This window comes from Mercenaria mercenaria, chromosome 14, assembly GCF_021730395.1.
Source record: "Mercenaria mercenaria strain notata chromosome 14, MADL_Memer_1, whole genome shotgun sequence".
In the NCBI taxonomy this organism is placed as follows: Eukaryota; Metazoa; Mollusca; class Bivalvia; order Venerida; family Veneridae; genus Mercenaria; species Mercenaria mercenaria.
Window position 1 is genome coordinate 9,083,446 of NC_069374.1, and position 27,021 is coordinate 9,110,466.

General features: G+C 33.6%; 1 protein-coding gene across 1 annotated transcript; it reads right to left on the reverse strand.

Annotated features, from left to right (window-relative positions):
* Positions 1-623: 623 nt before the first annotated feature.
* On the reverse strand, positions 624-26,419 carry LOC128548356 (heat shock 70 kDa protein 12B-like). Its single transcript, XM_053522910.1, has 6 exons — positions 25,768-26,419; positions 22,898-23,049; positions 21,192-21,413; positions 20,720-20,870; positions 19,983-20,117; positions 624-4,208 (listed from the first exon to the last, which is right to left on the reverse strand). The coding sequence occupies exons 2-6, from the start codon at positions 22,916-22,918 to the stop codon at positions 3,277-3,279; spliced, it is 1,461 nt and encodes a 486-aa protein (XP_053378885.1). The 5' UTR covers positions 22,919-23,049; positions 25,768-26,419; the 3' UTR covers positions 624-3,276.
* Positions 26,420-27,021: the final 602 nt, after the last annotated feature.

Sequence of the window (27,021 nt, forward strand, 5' to 3'; positions counted from 1 at the left end):
TAAAAGATCTGATGGATTCGTTTAAAATCAACATTAACCGACTGAACTCTAAGTTAAAAACTCATTTAATTATAAATTGTTGGCCTGTCCTAAAGGACTTTATAAAGAACAGTGACATGTATGAACTTAAAATCTGTGTGGGAGGTTAGTATACTGCTTAAGTATATCAAGACTTGGCATGTTTTTTTACAAAGAAAAACTTTAAATGCTACTGGTGAATTTTATAGGCCTACAGACTTTCCGCTTTACCTCTCAACCGGCCTACAGTGTAATTTATAATATTCTTGTTCCCACATTGAAATCCGCGAATCAGTGAACTTGAATTATCGTGTGATGGTGGAGTGATTCCAGTATTTATAGAAGATTACACACTAGTGCGGTTCTGCTACAAAGGAGGAACAGGAATTTCACAGAATAGAAAACAAAATGTCTGCGCTCACCAGAAAATCTTAATTTCCAGCTAACGCTCTGAGGCACTATCTTTGCAGTAACATAAAAAATCTAAAAGATCAGTCCAAAGCACACCTCGCCGTTCAAAGAAATGAGAATATTCTACAACATAGTTATTACATATAAATACAACATTGGGTCTTGGTATATTTTATACAATAAGCGAACGATGTTGCTTTTACTTATATTGATAATCATACCATTTCCTTAAACATTCATTTATTTATTCAATCATTCATTCATTCAGTACATTTCACAGCAGTTGAAGATTTTTCTAATTGTCTGCTAATAACACAATATCATCATCATATGATAAACACATACAATACCATCGTCAATTTTAACACCAATACCAAACATGTAGAAAAATCAAGTATGAATACATGTACATTAAAAGAGTAATTGCTATAATTTACACCCTAGTCTTAATCAACAACTTACCTCGAACCAGTCGGTTTATGCGCGAATTTACTCTTTTACAGAGACATTATTGACACGTTTCTACGTTTAGTTTCTGGTTGCTGGTTATGTATTCAGTCTTAATTATTCCGAGATGGACAGACTTAAAAGCTTGCAACAATTTATCGGACACAACCCTACTCTTTGTCCAGTTCAAAGTTTTGGATAATTTAAAGTTAGATAAGGTCATAAGAATATTTAATTGATAACTTTTATTTATGCGAGTTTCTATAAAACTAATTATAAAAGATAAAATATCTTTAGTACAACGTTCTTTCTGCGACATTTTTGCACGTCAGCTATGATGTTATTCTTCTTAATATGTGTTCAGACAATTATTAAGATTTTATGATTAGAAAACTGACAAAATCAATGAATGATCAATATATATAAGATAGATTTATACGATATTCGGCCAATAATTTGTATACCAGATGAAAGGCTCGCATCAATACGATGAAGAAAAGGTTATACAACTTATGATATAATTGTAATCATACAGTTTAAGGAAACCTCAGTTGACTATTATATTCTTACTAATATCTGATATGAATCTATAACTGTGACCTTGACTTCCGACCAGGAAAATAATTGTTGTTCCAATGCCATGTCAATAAACATCCCAAATAGAATCCCAATAATTTTATACTTCTGCTATGGGGTTTTCATCAGACACTGCAATATTTAACCGTAATCCAGAAGTTAAGTTTACAATAATATTGATTAATAATAATGTATACCAGTGAGAATGTTTATGATATCAGAGCATCATATATTTTACCCGAAGCAAAAGTACTGTGTGAACAATTAACCAACAATTAATACGTAACATCTAATTCTGATTTAAGGAAACAAATTTTTCTATAGATTTATAACAGCTGAGTTATCTCTAAGTGACTCTCTATTTTTATTATTCTATGACTGTGAATTTGCATTTACGTGATTGAGTTTAAAGGCATCAGTACAAACGATCATTTTTTAAAATGTGATCAGAAATGAAAATCCTACTCAGTGGCAAGCATAGTACATTTCTTAAAACAGATATTTCCGTCTATAAAATGTCGTTAAATCAAAATGCCTTTACACAAGTAGAAACCTATTCATATTTAAAAGACTATACGAGTGTTTCGTCAAATATATGCTGTCTAGAACTCCCTGTAAAATCGGTTTTATTTGGTTTTACATTTCGAAAACAGAACATATAAATCAAAGATGCATGTCCCTCTTATAATCTTAGGATATTGATATTCATGTCAGGTATCAAGCACAAACTACATTTTTCCTTGAAAAATGTTTTCTGTATATGAACAGCATTAACATGTAAATTGTCCCGTAAAAACCATTTTGTTTACACGATATTTACTGCACTTTGTATGCACACGAGCTCCAATTTTTCTCCGAACACTTTAAATTATTTGTGTTACTGCGTTGATACGGAAATTCATTACTATAACAAGCTACCTTCTCAATACCTGAAACTGCTGAAAATCAGACTATTATCATTTAAAAATGCGTAACTGAGTATAATCATATCGTGGGCTGAGCGCGAAACTATTGTAACTCATATAAGAGAAAGAACAAGATACAATAGTTTCGCGCTCAGCCCTCGATATACTGATTTTCTCTCAAAACTTTATAATGATATATAAAAATAATGTTTTGAATATTATCATCAATGCCTGAGACATGCTTCATATATGGAATATTTAAGATGTATTTAAATTATACATGAAACGTTGATCTGAATCTATGAAAACTTCTTCATGACATGTTGTTGTTTCCCTGTAAGACAAAAGAAAGATTATATTGGAAAGGCATTATTTGTGTAAAACTAAAAATAATTCGTATCATTTTATCATATACGAGTATGTCAAACAAACTGGTTGGATATTACCTTAAATGGTCAAAATATAACCAATTTTGGTTTAATGAGGTACCTTATATAAAGCTTTTAAACATGATGAATTTTTGTTTTGTTTTAAAATTTAAATAGTTATTACAACTTTCTTTTTTTAAAACGTCATGCTAAACGGAGACTTTTTCCAAATGTCTTGCATTCATTTTGTTAACGAAAGTAGCAATAAACATATGTCTAGCAAATCTGTGTATCTTTAGTGACCGATGAGTAAGTATATACATGGGTTTATTATAATAACACTTTTTATGAATATATAAAACTTGTATCTGTACAGTTACTGTATATTAGCGCCTGACCACAAGCAAAAATTTAAACAAAGAAATTCTCATTCTCTACCGTTTAAGAATATTAACTCTATTTACTTGTCAACACAGAAGCGTAATGATCTGCATTTTGTCTATAAATATGTCTTATAATGCATCACCAATCAAATAAATCAGACATAAGCTTCATTCCAAGAAGTCTATAGAATAAATGTGAATCTCTCCTATTGCTTTATCTTCAACTTTTACAGCTATTTCTGTACCACCAAATATAAACCTCGTCCCGAATTTTCTGTCTCTTCCAAGTGTAGTATCAGGTATTGGTATCTCAAATTCGCCGATCTTTATGCATCCCGGTTCTGTAACAAGGTAAGGATTTGGTGATGTTGACGCATAAATCATCTTCCAAATTCCCGTTTGGGTATCTGAAACAGGATTTGATATGCTTTCCTCTTGTTCTTCTTCTAGTTTCACGCTCTGTCCAATCGTTACATGTTTGTCAAATACGTTCCTGCAACGCTTTCTTCCATCACTTTCGCTCGTCTCTGTACTAGGATGGATGCACCATTTTGTAGTTTCATGAGTAGTGTTTACTCCATACGTATACTTGCAAATTCTCTCTGAAATTGTACTCGGGCGATGTCCAAAAATTACAGCACCTTTTAAAACAGCGAGACCAGGACTCTCTGAAATGATTATTTTCATCATACGACCAAACTCGTCTTTAATGGCATTGTGTAGTACCTTCGACTCAGAAAATCCCCCAACCATCAATATAGCTTCACATGGTTGTACTGAACTATCTTGAAGTAATGACGAAATATGTCGAACAATGCTATCAACAGACTTCTGAAAGAAATCCAGGGTTATATTGGCATCAACTCTTAATTTTCCGCTGAGATACGATATACGATCTCGAAACTCTGTCGATGATATCTTCTTTGCGATCGACCCTCCTGTTATTTCAAGAAAAGTGTCCGTGAAAGAGGGAGGAAGGCGGAAAGTTACCTTAGCTGATTTCTCAGGTGATATTTCTCTTTTCGTCACCTCAAATGTCCGGAAAAGGTCAATGAAGTCATCCATGTGATCTTCCTTGAATTTTTGTACAACTGCAGACCCTGAAATAGAAACAAAAAAGAAAACGACATTAAAGCTGATATTTACGCATTATGAATACATTTCAGACTTAGGAATGTTACAAAGAGAGATACTTGATAGTAATAGATAAACTATGCGCATATTTCACTGAAATATCTCTTTTTTAGAACACTAAATATGTAGAAATTTCTTATCAAATATATTTAACTTGGCTGACTTTTTTTAGTTTGATGCCAGCTAAGGGTAGATCCGTTCACAATTAATAATTAAACAATGGCACATAAATTATACATGTGACATGCCTTTTGTAGCAAAAGTAAATATTGACGTGTTTTAATCATATGTATAAACACACATACATACACGCAAATATTAACACACACACACACATATATCAAATACTGTTGAGGTATTTATATAAATAGCTATAGCAAGGATATTTATTAAACACATACACTGTACAAGGTAACTTATGATTCTTTTCTGGTAATTCAGAAGTGCTATAAATGCCCAACTGACGAAACATCGCCATTTTATTAACGGATATGGCACTCGTTCCCCAACACTATTGAAAATAAGCTTATAATTGGATCTTAAAATGATTTCATAGCCTTTCTCGACGCCAAAAGGTCGAAACAGCTAAACACAAGACTACAAAGAAGTGAAAAACAGTGCTTTATAAGGGAGACAATTCTTAATACCTTGTTAGTAGTTTCTGAGACGTTTAAAATAAGGGAGAGAAATCCTATAACTTCTCCACAATTACAGAACTACTACCACTTATAACTCAGTTCGAAAATAGAAAAAAGTGAAAAAAAAACACAAGATCAGAAAGAGCATACTACATTATAAAAAATAGCAGTGCAGTGCTGGGTGGATGTGTGTGCGGGGGTGGGGGGGGGAGAGAGAGAAAGTTTTGGCCTAAAATAGACACTTAATCTTTATTTTCAAGCAGAATGGTATAATCTAATACGATAATAACTTGGCTGAATATGCTGAATATTAAAACTGTGTAATACTATGTATAGCTGCAGTCACATTTAAATGTCATGCAATAACGGTCAACTGTTAAACAAGAGGGTCGTAATGACCTCATATCGCCCAACTGGTAAGTTTGATTTTGGAATCATCAAGATAAACATCCTGACCAAGTTTCATAAAGATAGGGTCATAATACTAAAAAGCACTTTTTATTTGACAAGTTTACCTAGTTTTTGAACCCATATGACACAGATACTAAGTTGGCCTAGAGATCATCAAGATAAACATTTGTGCAAGATTGTACCAATTAAAACAAAAATGAAACCTTTATATGCCTTTAGAGTGTTAACAAGCTTTGAACGGGTGACCGAATTTTTTACTCTTTATGACCCAGTTTCAAACTTGGGCTTGGAATCATATAGATAAACATTCTGGCCAAGTTCCATAAAGATAGGGTCATAAATGTTGCCTCGAGATTGTTGAATAACTTTTTCTTTGATTTTGACCGGTTTACCTAGTTTTTGAACCCATATGACCCAGATACTAAGTTGGCCTAGAGATCGTCAAGATAAACATTTGTGCAAGATTGTACCAATTTAAGCAAAAATGAAACCTTTATATGCCTGAAAAGGCCAAAATCAAAAAGTTTGACCCAATGCAGGGGCAGTAACTTTAGGAGCCATGATGGAATCTAGCCGGTTTTGAAAGGCACCGAGATCTTATTTTGACTTAAGTTGTGTGTAAGTGTGGGTAAAATCGAATGTAAAACGTCACATAAGGTAAAAAATAACAAATTTTGGCTCTTTCGGGAGTCAGTTAGGGGCTTTATCTCCGAAACCTACTATTTGATCTGACAGATTTATCATAAAATCCAAGATCTATTATTGTTTTTAAAGCTATTTTGCAAGTTTGTATTAAATCAAACCATAAATGAAGTATTATGTGGCTACAAAAGCCAAATAGCAAATGTTTGCACCTTTAGGGACCATAAGCCTGGAACCCATGACGGGAAAGGCTAGTTCTCGAAAGGAAACTAGAGATTATGCCAATACAGGTTGTGTGCAAATTGTATTAAAATCAATTGCAAAATGCAATCTCTATCGTGTTCACAAGAAATTGTGAGCGAACGAAGGGACGAAAGGCGATCACAGAAGCTCGCCTTGTCACTACATGACAGGTGAGCTAAAAAGTAACAGTTTTAGTAGTAATAACTGTACATTGTTAAACATTAATACATTACATTTAATACAAACATGTTTATTATCGGGAAGTAATAAGGCGAAGTATAATAACACGTCTTTCCAGGTTCGTACCTTTTTGTATATATATACAAACGTAAGAAGGTAGTGACGTCTCAGACGCAACGTACAAATATCAGTAGACGTCACGCGCATAAGAGCGCCAACGTAAATTCTTACATAGTTTTGTATTCAGGTTGCTAATCCCTGTGGCAAGTATGCATGCTTTTTTCATGATTAGAGGTAAAAAGTGCATACTTTGCATGAGGTTCTAGGTCAATAGTCACCTAAGCCTATCATAAAGTCTTTGCGGAGTTGTCTCCATTTTTTTTTCAAATATTTCATCCGGGATCATTTTTTTCAGCTCAAATAACTCTATGTCAGGAAATGCTATTTTAATATTTGTTTCAGTCCTTGTATTTTGATGCAGTTAACTACACATATATTTAATATAGATAGCTCCTACTTGAAATTTGTATTTTCAGTTACAATGCCTACTGTATTGCATTAATATTGATCTTCCGTGGGAGTAATGATAGTTGTCTAGAAACCCGGAGTTAGGTTTTCTGATAAACTGATAGGTCGCTAACTTCGAAAAACCTCCCCCTGAACTCACACTGGATAACCGGCTATCCCGACGCCCGCTGGAAATGTAACCCAGCTGGAAATGTAACCCAGCTGTAAATCGATAGGTAAAGTTTTTCATTTATTTCTATTAAAATGAAGCCGATTCTTGACCATGGATTACATTTACAATTTCTGGGCCAAATACGATATTTACGTTTTGAGATATTCGCTAACAATTTCTTCAGTTTGAAAAATCGAACAAAAATCCAAAGTTTTGCGCAAATAGTTTTGTTTATGAACAACCTGTGAAAACTTTTATCATCTGGTTTAACAGATGTGTCCTTTCGGAACACCTGTGTAAAGGTTCCGGGTTCTACGTTATTCCTGAAAAAGTATATTAGCCGTTAAATAGGCATAGTCGAGAAAAAAAGACTGTCGAAAACTGCCGCTAGTTCTGTCGTTGAACTCGGATGATAACATTTATAGACTATCCATTAACTCCGATGATTTTGAACACTTTTGTATGTAAAAAAGTATTACTAACAATGATTTGACGGAAACGTAATCATTTTTAAAAATGGTACTTTCATTTCAAGAGACTTTAGGACTATATTCCTTCACACCCGGGCTGAATTCTAACCTAGTTCACGCGTTCTTGCCATTTTTCCGCCATGCGAAAGCCAACTATATATTTTTTTTTTTGCAGTTACACCGAAGCAATATAGTACATATTGCCATTTTGCCAGCTTTTGATTGTGGAGGAAAACCTCTACAGGTGCTAGTACAGAATTTATTTTCACCTCGGGTTTTGAAAGTGCAAATGATTGCTTTTGGTCGTTAGTCCTTTGAAGTTCGTTTAAATAGTTCAACATCTTTAATGAATCTCAAATGCCCGTCTTGTTTTTAAGTGTTCTTAGTGCGGTGCTTGATAGGTGTATAAACTTATTTGCTCATACATATTTATTTAATTGCTCCTAATGAAAATCTGCCATTTTGTTTTATTCATAAATACCTTTTTAACAAATACCAGTTTATTTATGGTCTTAAACTGCAAGTTGTTGATGTATACAGGCAAACGATTGAAAACGATTGCTTCAAATCTTTGCTTGTTTACGATCTTACACAGTTAGCTATCAAATAAAACCGCATGAAAATAAAAGCAGGTATACACATTTGACACAAATGAAAGACGAAAGAAATCGCAAAAACATAGACAGACTATTCAGATACAAAATATGCATAAAGAAGAGACACTACGGGGCATATAACATATCTACAAGTTTTTGTACTTTATACAGCTGTATCCTCGATAGCCGACAGCTGACTTCAACGACTGCCTATTTCAAATACAGCGGCCGTTTTCGACGGTCTTTTTTCTCGACCATACCTGTTTAACGGCTAATATACTTTTTCAAGAATAACGTAGAACCCGGAAAATTCACACAGGTATTTCGAAAGGACACATCTGTAAAACCAGATGATAAAAAGTTTTCAAAGGTTGTTCATAAACAAATCAATTTGCGCAAAACTTTGGATTTTTGCTCGATTTTTCAAACTGAAGAATCTCAAAACATATTATTTTTATTTATTTTGTTGGGTTTAACGCCGCACCGACACAATTTTAGGTCAAAAATAAAGAGAGAACCGTTAGTTTGAAATAGAAAGTCTTCTTATGTATAACAGAAGTTTGATGAAAGTCTATTTTGGGATGGGGTTACTTCACGGCTAATAACTCACAAAAAGCTACCACCACTGCAATGCTATCACATAGTTTCTGAATTGTCAGAGGCTTACCTATCCAAAAATAGCATTGAGCTTTAATCCCCTCGGATGGTACCGCTGGCCAAAATTACTGGGTCTGGCTCATGGACTAATAGAAAATTTGTTTGTTTCAGTGTAAGATCGAAATATATTTCACCGAGTGAACACTATAATTTACATCTTGCATTATAGTGCTAACTCGGTGAAATATATTTAGATTTTACACTTAAACAAACAAATATCCTCTATATATCCAAACAGTTGAAACACGTAAAGTAAGAAACTAGTCAAAATAATCTTAGTGCATGTGAGTCACTTCGTCCGACTATGAGGAGCCTCCATAGCAGAGTGTTTAAGATTGCTGATTTCAAATCACATGCCCCTCAATGATGAATTTTAACCTCACATGTGTGCGTTGAATTTTCATGTAAGGAAGAATCCAGCTGACCTGCTTGAATTTCGCAATATGATCTAATATGAAATAAGGCACTGCCTCAAACGGAAATCCATTGAGATATAAAAACACGGAAGAACACATTTTTTTATTCAATAGTAAATATCTTATTCAGTGTATCGCATATTATCGTAGAGAGATCGATTCAGCTATATTTTGGACAAAAGCGTGCAAGACGTTGCAGTTCGGACAAAATATACAGGCGCTTAATAGGCACAAGGAAAAACTGTATTCTTCCAAAACATTCGAGGTCATTTTATTCGATAGTATATATATCTCATTCGATATATCGCATGTTACCGTAGAAGATCGATTCCCTATAACTGTGTCAGTGTGACGTTTGACTAAACAAAAAAGAAAGCAGAAAAAAAAATCATAAATTTGACACACGAGCTTTTCGTGTTTTTCTTTTTTTTTTCAACCTTGTTTAAATTTTCAACTTATAAAAATGGCATATTTTACCATTCTAGTTTATAACTGCGTTTGTTTAATTCTATATCAAATCATAGCTTAACCGTTATCAGTATTTCTAACTTACGTACTGATTTTTTAAATATCTACTCCTGAATGTCGTGTTTGACGCTTTACTAAAGAGGGTAATGTTGACACTTAAAACATTTTTGGTACAGAATCATGTGGAATTATTTAAACTGGATAGCTGTTGACAAAACTAGTGAATAAAGCATTGACATGAAAAACAAAGTCCCCTTCTGGAAGGCACCTAATTTACTCTACTGCTGTGTAACATAATGATCTAATATCTATCAATGATGTAAAACAAAACTTAAATTAAAATTCGGATATGCAAAAATCTTACTTTGTTAATTGTTTCATTATATCTATAAATATATAAAAAGCATTTAATTTCAATTTTGATAACATTTAATTCTGAAATTGATCGTAAAATTTGTAGTCTAGTCCAAATTTCAATAAATGTGAGAGGTACAGGCATTTTGTTAGTATTTGGTCCCATATACTTTTTAGTATAATTTGGGTATGCTGAATTCAAAAATATATGTTGGCCATCTGACAAATGATTGTTTATAGGTCAAAATGGCGGAAAACAAAATGGCTGCCAAATTATGATATTTCTAATAGAAATGGATAATATTATTACAATTATCCAGAAATATATTGGCTTCTTTATCAAAGTGATGTGTAACATAGTAACAAATGAAAGAAACAACACTTTTGTTAAAAAATAAATACTTTTTAATCCAATTGTATGCTCTGTTCAGAGAAAAAAAAGCTTAAAAAAACTTTTAACTTGATTATTTTTATATTATTCAACTCAAATTGATTATATTTGCAAAGCTATTTTTGATACAGTACACTAATTTTTTAATGTTTTGAATCAGTTTACAGTTTAACTGTTTATCATATAATTATTTCAAAATCATATAGATTGAAATATTTGAACCTTAAGGTATGCGTTCACAGTCCCATTTCATATGTTAATTTACTGCCTCGAGTTCATACAGCTGGTAATGCTTTTATCGTATTAACATATATCTGTGCATAAAAGCCCAGTCTTTTTACATCTATATCTGAGAGTCCTACATCCAGATGTACACTTGCAAGCAATAAACTCCATACAAGCTTGAGGAATCGGATCACAGGTAAGAAGAACTGGCTTAAGTGTGTCATCTGCCACCTTCCATCCCATGTCAGTAGGTGCAGGCAGATCTGGATTAGGAACAGTTGCTTGGTTCCATACCAGAGCTTGATAATGAGCTCTTTTAATGTGAAATGAGCAAGCATCACTGGTTGGGGGCATGTGTTCAGGACTTGTTGACCTGCCAAACATAACATTTCGAGCACTGTCAGTACTAACAGTATCTTGGCCATACATCTTGCAAATAAAGTATTCACAGTTTTTCATTACTTCATCAGCCAGTTGTCCATATCCGAGACCTTCTATCAGTTTTGCATTGCCTATATAGACCTTAAATGCAGATCTTTAAGAGATTCCACAGAAATACGATGTTGTGTCACAGCCAGTGAGTGCATGGAAGGCAAGTAAATTTCTACGCAACTCTTCAGTTATTGATAATTTATCTAACACTAAGTTGACTTGAATGTATTTTCGTTTTTTTGCTGTTCCTCCCATCATCCATACTGTTGCATTTATGTTCTGCAGATGGCACAGTAAGAGCAAAAACACATCAGTGTCTCTGGCAGAAACAACAACAGTGTTGCAACTTGGTCGTTTACTGCAGTGAACAGCATGAAGAATGATTCTTGTGTCAGCTTCCTCATGTTTAGCCTTTAATTCATCCAAATTTAGGTCACTGACATTGCTTTCAACAATGTCTTCTTCCTGAAAGCCACCACCAACAACCAATGTCTTTTCAGTAGGGGCTTGCATGATCAGCTCCTCTGATAAAAATCTAGCCAGGTCAATTTTATTTGCAGGAAGTGCTAAAAAGTTACTCCAGACTTTTGGTAACGGTACATCCCTACTTTCAATTACTCTCCTCACTGGTTGATATGTCCTTGTGCGTTGTTTCCTGGTGTTTGATTTTATTGAGTAATGCCTATATCGGTCAAACACTACATCTATTCTTTCATACTTTTTTCCTTTGTTTAAAACTACAGCAACAAATAAATCAGCATACTGACCAAATGTTGTTTCTCCTTCTATTTTCAGACTTTGTACTAATGCTTGGCCATCGACAATATATGCAGACTTTCCTTGTATGTTTATTCGGTCACTCAACTCAATATCCTTGACAAGCTCATCCAGCAATATGGATTTTTTGCCCGTTTTGAGAGTTCCATTTGTTTCGGAAATGGAAACTGGAACTGGTGTAAAATAATGAAAGATTATTTTATTGTTTGTAAACCAGCTACACACCTGTCAAGTTGATATATTATTGGTGCATTTACGTAATTGTTTATTATATCACATCCTCACGTTTTGTACGTCAAATTGTCAGACAATAAATATAACTGATGTTATGATATAGCTATATAATAGAGCTACAGATATTGAGATAGCAGAAGTAGTGAGAAGGGCTTAGAAGTCCGGCTGGACTTAGACCTAGGAATGGGTCTCGTAGATATTAAGTTAGGTTTTAAATATGACACTTGTTAAGACTTAAGAAGTTACAAAATGAATTATGAAAGTTATGTACGAAATATTCCACTGTGCAAATAAATATCAAAAACGTTCAGACTCGTGTTCGTTTCGTGTTTGTGTTGTGCTATGTGACACAACCGCTATCAATTTTTGGAGCCGCAGACAGGATGTCGAATTTCAGGATGGGTTGTTGCGACATTACCAAGCGAAGTACTACTGCCAACGACGACACGCTGCCAAGACGAATGAAGAGAAACTGTAAGTTACCATCTTACCTATCTTCTTGTATAATTTTGCAAGCTAGTCTTTTCTTTTATTAAATTTTTGTTTCTATTTTTGAACAAAATTTCAAGGTAAATTTATTTTGATCAATTGTTAGACATGAAAAGAAATTCAAATTTATAAAATGATAAAACCTAACTCATAATATACAAAATTCTTAAAAAAAAAGAGTAAAATAAATAGAAAAAAACGTAAAAGTAAGAAACAATGCATGGAGGAAAATACTCAAGAGACTGAATTAAGAAATGCAAATGTGAAAATATTTGTTTTTCGAAAATTTTACTTGTCATATTATGTTTATTTTACTTGTTCCATATGATATTTGTTTCCCTTATGGCCACATTTAAACAGTTTTGAACATTCCCGCATTGACAAATTGTTTAAATGAAGGAAGATGGATTGTCCTATGAAACTTGTTTTTAGTCATAAATATGCGCAAAATGAGTTGTAAATAGTTTCTGTTGAGGTTATGGGTTATATTTCATCACGAATATATGTGAAAATACAAGGAACGGCTGAAAACTAGTTAAATACGTGGAATTCGTGTTTAAGATGTTTTATGCATGATAATGCATTGTTGGGTTAAATTGTCATTGCTGAATAAATGTGTACATGGTTATCTTTCTAACCATATGGTTACTTCAGGTATCAGTAAATTAAAAGGTTGGTCTGGTCTGTTGTGCTGGAATTATTTTGAAGCCTGATATGGAACAAGAATATATTTTTACGTAAAAATGATTTGATATTGTCGCAGGAACATATGGATTCCAGTAAGGTTGAATATATTGTGAAATACTTAGAGTTACTTGATATTGTGTTGTGAGACTGGAAGTTGTTATCCCAGTTGTTTTGTAAGATGTATACTATTATACAGACACAGATACTGTCTTCCGAAATTTTTAGTCGGAGTCTTACTATCATAGCGTGAAATAGATGCATATATTGCATTATGAGGTACGGGTGTGTACCGGTTAAATCAAGTTCAACAGCTTTTTTGTTTTATGAGACCTGATGTAGTATTTTTGTCAAAGAGTTGCAAAAACAGTCGAATCTGCTGTTACTTTTAGGTTACCTTTCATGGTTTTTAAGCAGGGTATTTTGCCGGAAAATTTATATTTTTCTCGCGGACGACATAATATTTCTGTTGAATCATCTAGAAAGGTTACATTGTGTAAATATAAGCATGGAAGAAATCATTATCAGTTATTCTGTTTATATATTGGTGTTGGTTTTGTATGTATTTCTGTTTGTATTTAGGTATTACTAGGCGCTTTATTTTGTAGTTTATTTTGTAGCTTTCGTATGCATTCTTAAATATTACATAATTACATTTTTTATGTTGAGAACATGTTTTGCGTTTTGTTAGGAACATATTTTGGCTGATATCTTTATCTTTCGAATAATGTAAAACGTAGGGCATAGCTTGTAAAAAAGTACAAAGAAGTAAGGTTTTCGGTAACATAACGGTTTATTCGAAGTACAGATACCACTTATGAAAAGAAAGTACGAACGAACTGCCTTGAATAAAATACGAACTGTCCGAAATAAAATACCAACAAACTGTCAAATTAACATGGGAAAAAGTGTATTTCATGACTGACCTATTGCGGACTGTCATTATATAATAGCCAAAGGGAGACTCATTACATGTAACGGTTACATATTGGGAAGTACCTGTCAAAGCAAAATGATGACATTAGCATTGTGTATTATGACAATTTGTAAACATGCAGTCTTGATTTTATCTGTCATTTATGACAAATGGGAACAATATAACATGACGTATTTTCGGTGGTCATCTGAAATTCTGGACATTACGTTAATGAAACAATAATATTATAACTTGGAGAACTCTAGAACATTTCAGAAGTTAGAAAATGAACATGATAAACTTGGAGAGCGCAGTACAACGTTATGGCCTATGACGGGAGATTCTTAGCTACAGAGATTGTTGGTGATGCGTTACGCTGTAGAAGGATGCCGAAACCAAAAGACAAATGTGTAGAAGGATCGATGGCGAAACCAAGCGACAATGGCGAAGTGGATTGAAAATGCTGGGAAGCCTGTGAAGTTTGGCGAAGAAAATGGTCCAGTTGGGAAATTACAGAACACTAAAAAAACTAATTATCTTCTCTCTCTTTCTACTTATCAATATATAATTCATACACTTTGGTCATTACATATCGATTTTACTATTTATTTAAGATCTGTAGTCAAATATCAAAATATTTCGAAAGTAAGATAAATATGCTGAATAAAATCTTTGTATAAATAAGTGAAATTTAAATATCATGATAAATTTCTATACACGCGACAATAATTACAGACAATTTATCAATGTTATTAAACGAAATTGTTATCTTTTTCCTAACTCTTATATAGCATATATTCTAAAAGATACTCACCTGTGTTTTGCTTTATTTTACAGATATTGGTTTTGTGAAATATGAATGAACCACGGGTTAAAGAAAAAGTCTTGGAGGAAGAAAGGAGAAGTGCCACTACAAAGGCCGATATAAAATATAAAAAAAAAGACTTTCTATGAATTGTGAAAATTGTTTAGTTTAAAATTCTATTCTCCTTTTTGTTCTTGTTTACATTAATTGCATAAATGACACAAGATTTTTTCTTTAACACTGTTTTTTTTTAATATTCAGATTGTATTCTAAGGTTTTTGATCATATTAAATATCATTCTACATGTCATATTGTAAGGCGATAGATAGTACTTCAAGTCTGAAAAATTTAAATTTGCAATTCAAATTTTTTCTTTCGGTGGGTAACGAGTGTAAAATAATGAAAGATTATCTTATTGTTTGTAAACCAGCTACACACTTGTCAAGTTGATATATTATTGGTGCATTTACGTAATTGTTTATTATATCACATCCTCACGTTTTGTACGTCAAATTGTCAGACAATAAATATAACTGATGTTATGATATAGCTATATAATAGAGCTACAGATATTGAGATAGCAGAAGTAGTGAGAAGGGCTTAGAAGTCCGGCTGGACTTAGACCTAGGAATGGGTCTCGTAGATATTAAGTTAGGTTTTAAATATGACACTTGTTAAGACTTAAGAAGTTACAAAATGAATTATGAAAGTTATGTACGAAATATTCCACTGTGCAAATAAATATCAAAAACGTTCAGACTCGTGTTCGTTTCGTGTTTGTGTTGTGCTATGTGACACTGGCAACAGTTCATGTTTTAGTATTTCCTCCATATTAACATCTCTGCCTGCCTTATATGCTGTCACTAAACGATGTAGTGTATTTCGATCTGCTCTTAATATTTTGCCCTTTTCAACTGTTGACTTCGATGCTTTATCACTGATGTACAGAGAAGCAAATGTAGATGGATTATTCTTTTTTGATTGTATCACGTAGCTGAACTTTTGATATATTATCACTGTTTTCAAACTGTAGTCTCTCTCTTACAAAACAATCAAGTTTTTCCTGGCCTAATTGCAGGGCAGACAGTAGAGACTTTTCTATGGTATCAGTTACTATGTCTTTAGTTGCTACATTCAGCAAACCTTCACCTTGCAGATGTGGATCAGCCACATTATATCTTTGTAATACATTTAGAACTGCTTCTTCAGCTTGCTGGTCCACAGCTTGCCTGCTCTTTGATTTTTCCTTATGCACAAGTATGTCTTCGTCATTGACTTTGTACATACACTTGGTAAGAAGGCTTATATGAGACCTCAGGTTTTACGATAAAGACCATCTAGTCAAAGCTGTAGGGGTTCTTGTTATACCAATTATTCCTCTACCTTTCTTCCCAGTTGAATTCAGCCATTCTTGACTTTGATCAGGATCCACCTGATTGAATTTTGAGTTTGACCTCTTAACAACAAAATTGCCATTTCTGAACTCTTGCAACACTTCTTGAGGAAGCTGATGTGCATCTGCCAGATAGACAGTTCCCCAACGTGCATAATTCGTATGATCATACCTATGAAATAAAGGGAGCATGCACCGAAACGCATATAGGTATAGATCCCAAAGACCATCCCTGATAGCTCGCGTGGACATCAGAAGCACTGAAACCATTTCCAGGTATGCCCACCAAAACTGGAAGTTAGGATTTTGATCATTCTTAACAAAATCGTCAAGGTGGCTTCTGAAGTTGTCATTTTGCAATTCAGCTACAAGATTTTCTACGCTCCCAGAATACTTCACTTCCATTAATTTCCCATGCAAGTTAATGTCTCTTTCTTCAATGTAATTCAGTAATTGTGGACGAAACAATGTCCAGTGAGCCTGTGTTTTTATCTTGTGAGCCCTCATTCCTCTGTTGTAGTGCTTTCCTGCCAAGACCTGATATGCGGCTATAGGACCCAGAAGATTGGATTCAACCCATATTTCATCTAAACCTGACCCTGTCATATGGTCACCTATTACTTTCAGATAGTTCATTGATATTTGCAAACCACCCATTCTAGGTATAAGCTTGTCCCTGTATGCAGGCACTGCCCATTTCAAATCCATAAGCTTAAAGTAAAGAGCCTGATCTACAGTTATAACTGTATGTGACTGCCCCAGTCTTTCTGATATATGCATACACTTCTGAACAACAGTGTTTAATGTGTCGATATCATGGGCTGGTACTTGTATAATCGGCATGTATCCAACTTTTGTCATATTTGAGTCAGTTCTACTGATAGACTGGTTGAAAGATGATCAGGTTGGACGAATATCTGCATTATTCCGAAATAGATGGAATGCCATATCAAGGGCTCTTGCTTGTATATAAAGCTAGCTTTAACAGATACTTTTTACTAAACGTATCACAAATATTAAAAGTTAAATTAAATGCAATTTCACCAAATATTAAAATTTAACGATGTATATGAAACAAAGCATTTCTAAAAGTTTATAGAAAAAATACGTATAAATTTTTCCTACTTTCCTACCTGCAAAATATCCTGCAAAACGCAGTGATTCCATGAACTATTCTTGACACCTCTAAAACCGTACTGACCACAAAAGTGTGTGTCCTTGGCAGAATTAATGTAGATTAATTAACAGGTAAAGCATTCTAGAGTGTTTAGATAAGGACTTTACAATAACATGATCAGACTCGGATTATTAATGTACAGAGACCTGGATTGTTTATATTAATTAAGTTCACATTAGCCATAATTTTAATCCCTGCCACACTTAATTTTCACCAATTATTATGATGCTTAGGTATTAAAAAGTTTATTGTTCAATAAAATCTTACAAGGATTACATAATGTTATACATGTTGTTCTTTTCTCTATTAAAGACAATGTTATGTTAATTAAGTTTTAATTTCTCCATTATTTTTGTCTTAAATGATTTTTCTAAAAAATGCATTTCATCAAAAGTATTATTTTCTTTTTGACAAAATTCCAGCAGAAGCTTTTAATCTTTTAATCTTATACTTATGCTCATTTTTTTTCTATTCTATGAATGACGTTGAATATTTCTAAAAAAATTAAAATGTCTTCAAATTCCCCTTTTTAGCCACTGAAGTACAAATTTTTAACTTGTAAAATAGTTTACTGATAAATATTAACTCAATTATACTAAAATATGAAACAATATTTTCAAACATATCTAAAGATAAACATTTGTATCATAAAATAATATCAATGGAAATGAAAATTGTAAAAACTGTGGTCATTTTTGCCCCTATTTTTAACCCTTTCAGAGGCATTTGCCAGATGGCCAACATATATTTTTGGATTTAGCATACCCAAAATATGTTAAAAATGTATGTTAGACCAAATACTAACAAAATGCTCGTAATTTCTTAAATAAGCATATATCTGCAAAATCGGACTAGACTATTGAGAAAAAAATGTAAAAAAAAAATAAATCATCATATGAAAGGGAAGTAATTCAGAAAAAAATGCACCGACAATCTTTTTAATTGGGTCCATATGACACATGAGCTTATATTGAAATATTTTACGGACTGGACAGAAAATGGTCAATGTTGACCTTTGACCTTGAGATGTGACCTTGACCTTTGCACTTGTCTGGGTATTTCACGTGACAATATTTTCTTATAAACATATGTGTCAAGTAATATCAAAATCCCTTAATTGATGAAAGAGTTATGAACCAGAAAAGAAACAATATTATTGACCATTGACCTCTGATAGTGACCTTGGATAATGGGTTGCGTAAGACAAGTTGTCTCATTACTGAAAACATTTGTGCTAAGTATTATCAAAATCCCTTCCTGGACGACAGAATTATTGATCATACAGGAAAAAATATATCGACCTTTGACCTTCAAGTGTGTCTTTGACCTTTAAGTTAAGAGTATGGATATTTTGCTTGACATATTGTCTTATCATGGGGTGCATTTATACCAAGTAATATCAAAAGCTGTATAAGGATTGTCGAGTTACAGACTGGACAGGGAAAAAAGCCCTTTTGGCCTTCGACTTCCAAAGGTGACCTTGACCTTTTAGCTAAGGATCTGGAATTTGCACATGACACGCTGCCACTTTATGTGGAATATTTGTGCCAACTTATATTAAATCCTGTTTTGCAAAATTATAGACTTGATAGGAAAAAAACCTCTGACCTCCAAGCGTGACCTTAACCTTTAAGCTGAGGTTCTATGTGCTGCACAGACACAACACGTCATCTTTTCATGGGACACATTTGTATCAAGTAATATAAAAATCCCTTGATCAATGACAGAGTTGTGGACCGGACACAAAACAGACCCTGTTCATGCTATGTTAACATTTGACTGACAGTCGTGACCTTGACCTTTGAGGTAAAAATCGGAAAGTTGCACATGTCACATTTTCATACTATGGAGTACATTTGTACTAAGTGATATTAAAACCCCTTCACACATGGACATGACAGAAAGAAATCCCTGTTGACGTTTGACCTCCAATTGTCACCCTAGTTTCATCATGGGAAACGTTTGTGCCAAGTAAAATGAAAATCCAAACTCAGTCAATCAATTGATTAATCAGTGCATCATATACATGTATATAGTAATACGTTTTAAACATGAATAGTAGTTATAGACCGGATACGGAACTGCGGTCGGATGGACGGAAAGGAGCATTCCGATAGACCCCGAAATTGGTTTTCAATCAGTAGGATACACTTATGACGGACAGACAGTTCAAATACTATATACCTCCCAGGTTTACGACTTCGGGAACTTCACACGACTAAAGCCTATAACTGAGGAGGAGTGAATCATTGACCAAAACCAGCTTCAATATTGTAGAATGTCTCACATGTAGTAGTATAAATAAAAACATCAGAAACGGTGTTTGGTTTGGTAACTTATTTTGTCTTAATAGAATGTTTTGAGATGCTCCCAAAAATGACATATATCTGATTACGATCTCAGGTTCTGCAAAATTCTTATAAATTTAAGAAGAAATCAAAATAAATCTACAGGTTATGTTACCTGCAACTGATACAAGAAACTGTTCGTATGCTTTATCAACCATTGTTCCTCCCCATGCTCCGCCACTTGCCTTGTGTAACTCTCGTACGTTTCCATCTACAATCACCTGATGCACCGTAATGTCAATGGTACCGCCTTAAAAATAACTCTCGTATAATTAATGTAAACGAAAGGAATAATAAAGCAATTTATCTCAACACTAAGTAAAAAAAGTTTGTGGGAATAATGATAATGAAATACGGTTATGTCTGTAGTACTAATAGTAAATAATGCATATTGATTTTGAATCAAACGAGTAAAGAGGTTTGTTTGCAACCATAGCAGAATTTTGAAAGGTCATTTGGAAGACCTTCTAAGTTTATGCATCTCCATGTAAAGATTATTTTTATTCCGGAAGGTTACTGGTTTTATTAACTCGTCTAATCAAGCCATGAATATTGAAGGGCTGTTATCAGAAATAAATCACTTTAACTTTTAGTTAAATGCTTCAAATCCGCCTGGACGTAATGTTATGTGACGATGATACTTTTCAATGTATACAATTTAATTTATTAGTACTTTTAGTATCTTTACCGTGGAAGTTGTTCTAAGACTAGTACATTACTGTGTTTCAATAAATCTAGAGTTATATCGTCGATGGCTTATTTGGGACAATGAGACTTAATAAGTATATTTTATTGACTTTGTAGAAATTGCGCTTAGACATCAATAAAATACTCTATATTAAGCACAATTACCTCCTGCATCTAAAACAATGTACTTCGTTCCTGGTTTGAAAGATGCCAAAGAGCAGTCTGCATCGCCTTTCTGAACAGGTAGATATCGACAATAAAGTGAGGCAGCTTCTGGTTCAAGTGCAATCATTAGTTTAGATCTCTTTATTCCAGCCTGTTAATACAATGATTTTCGCATGTCCTGTCATACATTGGTTACACCAGACAAAAATGTTGAAAAAAAAATGGAAAAGGAATTACTCTCAATTCAAAATAAAAGGTTATACATGAAAAGATGATCTGAACAAAACTGATTACTTTAATCAATTCCAGTTAAATACAAACACACACGAATTGCAGCATAAGGCAAAGTTTGTTGGCGGTTGAAAGTCTAGAACATTTGAATGACTACCTATTAGTTGCAAGTTGCGGTTTGAAAATTTCAGTGCAAGTTACATAGCTCAATAAATGAAGCAAAAATCTTGACACAACTTACATCTTCTGCCGTTTCTCTCATAAATTGCTTAGCGGCATCGTTCCAGATTGCGGGAACAGTCAGTACCCACAGAATATCATCTTCTTCGAGAACATCAGCTAGTTGTTTATGGCACTCATCAAGCAGATCATTTTTTAGAAAATTAATTGCTAGTGAAAATACAAGTTTTGCTGGCAACGTTTTCCCTGTCTCATCTTCTAGAGTTGTTTGACTTTTGATTTTCTAAAAAAATATTTTAGAAAATGTAAGAAGACGTAGTGGCATAAGTGTTCGCTGGTTGTCTATTTAAACTCTCAAACAGTATAAACACTCTTTCGATGTGCACCCATAAAAGTTACTTAGAATGTACAAGTTAAGTTTACCATAAATACATTCAATTATTAATCCTAATGCAATATAAATTTTAATTGCTAAATATTACATGATATTATTACGGCAAATGTTCTAATTGTTTTTAATTAATTTTACAGAGCGAACTTATTCTATGATAAAAATACCATGGTATTTAAAACAATACTTTGTATTTCAGGTACGCTATATCAGTTGTCATCCTAAATCACAGTGATCATTAGCAAAATACTACTACAAATATTGGTATCATAAAGTCGTAATGCTTTTGTAAAACGTCTTCAGCTTTTCAATATATTATCATAACACTATGGATTTCGACCAGATAACATATGATTTAACTGATTATATAATAATGTATTCCTAAGGTTTAATGTAATGGTTAAGTATGAGATGAACGGTATTCAATTTGAAAATAGAACTTGAAAACGCTATCAGAAATTATTCCTAATTCGTATCCTGATCATATGAAAAAAAATGAAATCAGGAAAGTATTGCTATATTTCTTAAGAAAGCTTTAAAACTTAGTTACTCTCAGATTCTATTTTATAAAAATACGTGAGAATAAGCTGGTTTCACTATTTTATTCCATTAAAATTTAAAAAGATTTGTCACGCTGTACTGAATGTAAACTGCCTTTATTATAAAGGTTTATATAAACGGTTATTAAATACGAATTCCTCTGTGGTATATTGGTCAAAATTTTAGAAAAGTTTTTATTGTCAAGACAACCCAACCCATATAATTGAGCTGTGCCATGGGAAAACCAACATAGTGGGTTTGCGACCAGCATGGATCCAGACCAGCCTGCGCATCCGCGCAATCTGGTCAGGATCCATGCTGTTCGCTAACAGTTTCTCTAATTACAATAGGCTTTGAAAGCGACCAGCATGGATCCTGACCAGACTGCGCGGATGCGCAGGCTGATCCGGATCCATGCTGGTCGCAAACCTACTATGTTGGTTTTCTCATAGCACGGCTCATATGTTTATTCCTCCTTTACGTAACATTTTAAGAGATCGATATAGCTAAAGTCTGGAGTCTATTCCATTTAATACCCTTGAAGTCTCGATCATGTGAACTAACATGTACTGAGCTTTTGAAATATTGGAGAACAGTATGTCTCCTTCTATAATTGACCGCTACATATCAAATAGTTATAAGAAACATCTAGTATTTGTTGCATAAAAATGTTGCAACGTGGTAACAACACTTATGTACCATGATTTCTAATATGTTTCTTTAATTAAAACAAATAGATATTGCACATAGGAGGTTCTACATAAAGTATCACTTTGTCAAATAAAACCAATCTGAGATGCACATGATAAGGGCTACTAGTACAAACAATGGTTTACCATTTTGTCAAACAGCATCATCTTAAACCTCTGAAAATAGAACCATGGTTTGTGTAACTTCTCAGCAGCCAGTTCAGCATATTTGGTCTCTGCCTATTATCCGAATGAATCAAATGTTTTTCCATCAGGATCTATGAGGATACATGTTGGAGCTGAAGGAATTCAATAAAATGCTAAAATGGTAGTTTTAAAGGGATTTACATTGCAAAGGAAAATGTTTTTGTGTTTGTCTCTGGCACACTAGGGTGCAAATTTTGTTATTGTTAACTGTTTCTTAATTAATTACATATATACAATTTTCCGAAACAGTCAATGTTTCTCCGAGAAACAATATTTTTCTTTGAGCATTGTGAAGATTTTCACAAGAAATATTATTATTATATTCAACTGTTACATAATACAAAATAATTGAATTTGCTTTCATACTGTCCGTTGTTTCTGTATAAAACTAATTTATGTTTGTGTATACAGTATGATACGTGAATAATTTGTTTTAATAATATAACAGTTATGTCTTCATAACAGAATGCAAGGATTTCTCTCTATTTGTTCTGGGGCTTTATCTCACTTTGTCCCTCTCGTCAGCTGTATTAGTAGAGGATAAATTTCACGTCCTGTGAGGCTGCGTCAGATATAATATGTAAAGCGCCTTTACGCGTGTTTATCATGAAAAGGGCGCTATATAAATCTGGTATAATAATAATAATAATATAATACTGTTTATATGTTTATATAAAACTCCACTATGTGAATAAAGATTTTAGTATGTCAAACGTCAGAGTAGAATTAATGAAGACTACACGATTAACTTTGTTTAATTATTAATCTAGTTGCAAAGCCATAACGAATTGAATTTTATATTCTATCTCGACCTGTTCTCTTTGTTATAGACAAGGAAGGCAGAAATCATTTTATTATGCTGTCATAGTTTGTACGTCACAAGTAATACGCCAAAGCGTCAAAGGCAATTAACAGCGCGCTGTCAAAACCATTTAAAACAGGCAAATTTAGGTGGTCCTCATCAAAAATACATAATGACCCTCTAACAGTAATTTTTCGTAGAATAAAATCATTGTTTTAAGGTCAAATGCGACGGAGTTATATTACGAGGGCTGATATTAATTTTCCTTAATTGTCCTTATTTCGTAACTTCTGTCTCATTTCATAAAAATACTAAGGCTTGTTTTCAAAATATGTTAAAATCTAAATGTATTTGTAGTATTTTAGCCTATGCAATATGTCATTTTCGAATGTCCACTCATTACTTTGAGCAGCGTTAACATACTTTGGAGATATACAAATCATTGCATATCAAAATGTTTTTCAAACTGACATATTACTTATTACTGGAATCAAATGTGCAAATCTTGTTTTTTAACCGTGGTTTACGACAATCGACATCTAATTCGAAGACAGGACATGTCTCCACATAAATGGAAGGTTGCCAACACAAAGATATGTTGTTTTTTTTTTGGGGGGTTGTTTTCTTTTAATTTCAAAAGACACGACAGTAAATTGCGTTCTGCACTTATCTCTTTCTCTCTTCTCGCAAACAGTCCTTTCAAGGATTTCTAAAGATTCTTCACAGGAAAATGAGATTCGAACAAACAATACAGCCTATTTTACATTTGATCTCACCGTACAGCCTAGACCTGAAACCGAAATGATAGTTTCGATCTGAACGTCTCATTATTGTATGAATTTGTACCAAATGAATTTAAATCCTCCATGCGTCTCTAACCCGCCCGCTTAGCTTAATAGGGATAGCACAGATCTACGGATCATGGGGTCATGGGTTCGGGCCCTAGGCGAGGCGTATGTTCTCCGTGACGATTTGATAAAATACATTGTGTCTAAAAGCATTCGTCCTCCACCTCTAATTGATGTGGGGAAGTTGGCAGTTACAGGTTTGTACTTGTACAAGGAACATTGGTTAGGTTAACTGCCAGCCGTTACATAATTGAAACACTGTTGAAAAGACGGCGTTAAACCAAAAACAAACAAACAAAACAAACCAATCATGCATACGTCTGACATTTGATCTCAACGTACGACACTGACGTTGAACAAAAACATGACCAATAGTTGCATTCTGTACATCTTATTACGTCAATCATTGTGCCAGTAATTTGAAATATTTTTCGAAAGGTACAGCGCGGACACGAAAGCTGCCTATTTGACATTTGATCACATTGCACGACATTGACCTTGAACATTCACATTCAGTAGTGCATTGCCTTATTAAAAATTCTGCAATTCAAGGAACTGCTTCTTAGGAGTAAAACTATACAGATTAGACAGGAAACACAGCCAGTGGCGCAGTGGTTAGCAGGTCAACGCCAGCGGTCCGCGTTCGATTCCCGGTCGCGGCTGATATCCCGACTAGTGTTCAGTGTTGGGTGATAATCCAGCAGTATCGTCCTAAACTGGATGCTGGGGAGGTAAATATGACACCTGCCGTGGGCTTGGCTGGAAATAAATTGTCCCATCCATTCCAGGTGGGGACTTTCGTCGACTACCCACGTTAAACAAGAAACTTTACCTTTAGTCTTTTATTACTCTAGGTATAATTTTTACCTTGAACTAGCATGTATGAAAATAACATTCTGTACATTGTCTCATTCTGGTAAAAATGTTTGCTAAATAATTCAAACTATAAAGATATAAATCGGATACGAACACAGCATTATTGATCTCAGCGTGAATCGACATGAAAGTTGCTTTCTACAAGTTGTCTTGTTATGGTTAACAATTTGCAAAATTATTTGAAAACCCTTAAAGCATATAGGGAGACACAAAAATCCAGTCATTCCGTTGTCTCTCGAGAAATTTGTAGAATAAAAGCAAACAGAAAAAAAAACTTAAGATACCTTTCGACGATGCCAGATGTTCACCAATCCAGTTCTTTGCAGACACTTTCGTCGGATCCTTGTCAAAATCATTTTTAAGGAGAACGCCCAGCCTGAATATGTCGTCCCGAAATCAATTGCTGCCACCAGTAGAGAGGAACTCATTCTGTTAAGTTTACTGCAATCATGACAAATAAGGTAACTGATGTTTTTCTTAGCATACAATATTTGTTCACGTAAAAACTGTTGGAATTCCGAATCCACCTGTGGTACGTTACGAAAAGACATGAAACTGACCTGACAAAATGAACCTGTTTTCAGTATAAATGCACCCTGCAAAAAAACTTGAATTGCTACATAAGGCGCGGAAAGACAATATTCATCAGGATATGTACACATTATGCAATAAGTCTTTGTCTATATTGCTTTCTGTTAATTATAATTCTTTTTTTTCATTTTCAATGAAGATACTTTTAAAGATAGTAAAATAAGTTCAAATTGTTATGTATAAAAGAAGCTAGATGGCATTTTTTATTTTCCAGTGACGTTGCATGCTAACTACATGTCATTTGCGATGAATGTATTAAGCTTAAAGCCAAAAACGCTAATAACGTTAAGGTTTATCAGGAGATTTTTATCTTCATGATAAAAAAAGATGGGATAAAGTAATAAATGATAATATCTTTAGCACTGCAGTAATGTTGTTATTGTAACTTAATATGTTAAAAGTAAGTTTAATTTTGAAACACTAGTCCTTAAATTCTATTGTTCCTTTGTAGGCCTATTTTGACGAGGTTGTTGGAACTTTGCCATATATCACAATTTCAATGACGCTTTACGTTATAACTAGTGGGATAGTTATTGAACAATAGGAAAGTATCGGTTTGCAGCTGAAGGTAAGTACATCTGATATTACTTTATGGCTACAGGGGTTTCAATATATGCTGAAAGCCAAAGATAAATAAGCCAAGCTACCGTTGATACAGTTTTGATAGTGTGAGTGTATATATGACATTATTGATAATATAAGCTGATTCCTTTGAACTTGAACAAACGACAGGAAGTCATAAGGAATATTAATATATATGTTAACCTTCATAGAGCCACCGCTCGTAGGGTCTATGCTTTATTAATTTGATACAAATGTTTGTTCTATTTAAACCTATACTTGTAAATCAAATCAAGCTTACTGTAAAATTATTCATGAATTATTGCATCATATTTAAATATCACTTTTACACATGACCTTTTGACCTCTTTAATTTGCATATAAAT

Excerpts from the sequence above, each read along its gene's own strand:
- LOC128548356 (XM_053522910.1), bottom strand. The coding sequence starts at position 22,918 with ATGATGCTGTTTGACAAAATG. Across the intron at positions 21,414-22,897 it reads TGATGCTGTTTGACAAAATG|AAAATCAAAAGTCAAACAAC; the intron begins GTAAACCATTGT and ends ATATTTTTTTAG. Across the intron at positions 4,209-19,982 it reads GTTTCTTGTATCAGTTGCAG|GGTCTGCAGTTGTACAAAAA; the intron begins GTAACATAACCT and ends TTTCTATTTCAG.